The 2,399-nt window shown below is 68.3% G+C and overlaps 1 protein-coding gene across 1 annotated transcript; it reads left to right on the forward strand.

Annotated features, from left to right (window-relative positions):
* Positions 1–519: 519 nt before the first annotated feature.
* EMIHUDRAFT_358111 (hypothetical protein) lies at positions 520–1,226 on the forward strand. The gene is made up of 2 exons (XM_005763045.1): positions 520–889; positions 1,026–1,226. Exons 1-2 carry the CDS (start codon positions 548–550, stop codon positions 1,113–1,115), a joined length of 432 nt encoding a protein of 143 aa, XP_005763102.1. The 5' UTR covers positions 520–547; the 3' UTR covers positions 1,116–1,226.
* Positions 1,227–2,399: the final 1,173 nt, after the last annotated feature.

Below are 2,399 nucleotides of genomic sequence, written 5' to 3' on the forward strand. Positions count from 1 at the left end.
GACGTGCGTGCGCAAACCGATTCTCAGTCAGTTGTTGCTCCCGGGGACCAGCGGCCCGCAAGCGGGCGCGATCGACCCGCATCATACTCGCTACTACCGTCGGCGCCACGGGCAGGGCGGAGGCGCGCCCTCAGTAACCTCAAAAAGAAAGAAAGAAGACAGACAACCCAAGGGAGGGATGGGAGGACGGCACGCCGGTCGCCGCCACCACACAGGGATTTTAAGGAGAGGAGTGTGGTGCTAGCAGTCGCCCACCCTCGGGCGTCTACCACTTTTTATCTCTCTTCGCAGTTTCTCACCAATTCTCGCAGCTACATGTACATGCACAATAAATAGAGCAGTGATCTCCATGTACATGCACCTCACACCCAGCGCCGGAGGAAATTTTCTTTTTGCAAAGGCACGCGGCGTTTAGGGCTAGCCCCGCGCTCTCCTGCCCTCTCGCGCTCCCCTCGGCGTCGCCCTCCGCGCGCCACCCGCTGCACGCCGACGAGGTCGCGCCCGCCCCTCCGCCCGCGCAGGCTCGTGAGGATAAGAGCGAGCTCAAATGGCTGACGAGGAGACGACGGAGGTTGAGGTCGCCGAGACGGCCCCGGTCGCCGAGGCGCCGGCGGTGATGGACGTCGAGACGGCGCTCAAGCTGGTGCTGAAGAACGCGCTGGTGCACGACGGCGTCGCCCGCGGCCTGCACGAGTGCGCCAAGACGCTCGACAAGGGCCAGGCGCAGCTGTGCGTCCTCTCGGCCGACTGCTCTGAGCCGGAGTACACCAAGCTCGTCGAGGCGCTGTGCGCGGAGCACGGGGTCAACCTGATGAAGGTGTCGGACAAGAAGCAGCTCGGCGAGTGGGTCGGCCTCGCCAAGCTCGACCAGGAGGGTGCCGCCCGCAAGGTGCGACCCCTCAAGCCCTGCACGCAGCCCTCTCTCGGCCTCTCCCGCCGCGCGGACCCTCTGCCGCAGCTGCACGGCTGGCTGCCCCGCTTCTTCAGTCCCCTCTGAAGCCCCCCCCCCCCCCCCCCCTCTTCAGGTCGTCGGCTGCTCGTGCGTCGTCGTGCGCGAGTGGGGCGAGGAGTCAGAGGCCCTCTCCATCCTGCAGGACTACTTCAAGTCGAAGTAGCTGGCCCACATCCGCACTCACGGGGACCCTCCGGCGGCAGCGCTGTGAGGACGCGCGTGCACTCGCTCGTGCCCCCAGCTTGGCAGCGCGCGGTCCTGGTGGTGGTGGTCGTTATTTGTCGCCTCGCCAGAGGCAGAGCGCCCCCGCACACCCCGCACGCCAGCAACCGCCGTAAATGGTGCTCTTTAATACGATCGATACGGGCATGCCTAACATGTCATCTAGAAACGCACACTGTGCATGGCCTTATCCTCTACCTAACGCCGTAACGCGTACATGCTACATCCCCCGCGCCTTCCCGGCCCCGCGCGGCCGCGCGGCCGCGCCGCACGCGGGCCACGGCGCGCACGCACTGGGACGCACTCCACCGCGAGACGATTGATCGATTGTGTCCGTATCTCGATTCTCGGGCTCGCGCCGCGCGGTCCGGCTGGCCGCCCCGCCGGCGCCCGCGGCTCTATGCGGTGCATACGGCCCGATCGCCGTGCGGGTGGTGTGGGCGGGGGGGAGGGGCATATCAATGTGGCATGTGGGCGGGCCGCCTCGCCGGGCCGCGGGCCGCGCGCGCGGTGCTCGAGCACCGACCTGCTGCTTACGTGTTGCGGCCGGGCGGCCCGCCCCCACTCCTCGCGCCGCCACTCATGCGTCCCGCGGCCCGCCCGCCCGCGGCCTAGAGAGCCGTCGGCGCGCGAGTCGGCGCGCCCGACCTCTGCTCCGCGGTGTCGTCGGTCTCGGATCGCAGCGCTCTCTCTACTGAGATTCGCTCTTCTTGCCGAAGGGCCGCACCGCCTCCGGCTACCTGGGCTTAGCCCCTCCCCCTCCTGCGGTCGACGTGCGGCCGTGGGTCGGAGCAAGGCAGAGAGCGCAAACGCAAGACATCGTTCAAGGGCAGGGTGCGGGACAGCGCAGCACCTTGAGGCTCGCTCGGGTACGGAGTGTAGACGCCCAAGGCGCGGCCAGAGCTGCTGCGCTCCGCTGACGGCGGCGACGCAGGCGGCGTGCTCCCGCCGTGCCAGCCACCGGGGTCGACTGGCGTCGCGCTCTGCGGAAGTTGGCCGACGGAGAGGAGGAGGGCGTATTTTTGGTCGACGTTGACCGCCTCAAAGCGCAAGGTCTGCGTGCCGCATCCGCAGACTCCGCCGCAGCCGGAAAGGAAGAAGACATTGCCCGGACCGGACGCGCGCCGCGCTTGGAGGAGCGAGCCGGGGTCATGGACGAGTCCTACTCGACCGGACGCGCGCCGCGCTTGGAGGAGCGAGCCGGAGTCCTACTCGACCTGACGCT

The sequence above is a fragment of the Emiliania huxleyi genome (genome assembly GCF_000372725.1).
Source record: "Emiliania huxleyi CCMP1516 unplaced genomic scaffold EMIHUscaffold_65, whole genome shotgun sequence".
NCBI lineage: Eukaryota > Haptophyta > Isochrysidales > Noelaerhabdaceae > Emiliania > Emiliania huxleyi.

Bases quoted from the DNA above. Each gene is read 5' to 3' on its own strand.
- EMIHUDRAFT_358111 (XM_005763045.1), top strand. From the start codon at position 548: ATGGCTGACGAGGAGACGACGGAGGTTGAGGTCGCCGAGACGGCCCCG. The intron at 890-1,025 runs GTGCGACCCCTC...CCCCCTCTTCAG, and splicing joins AGGAGGGTGCCGCCCGCAAG to GTCGTCGGCTGCTCGTGCGT.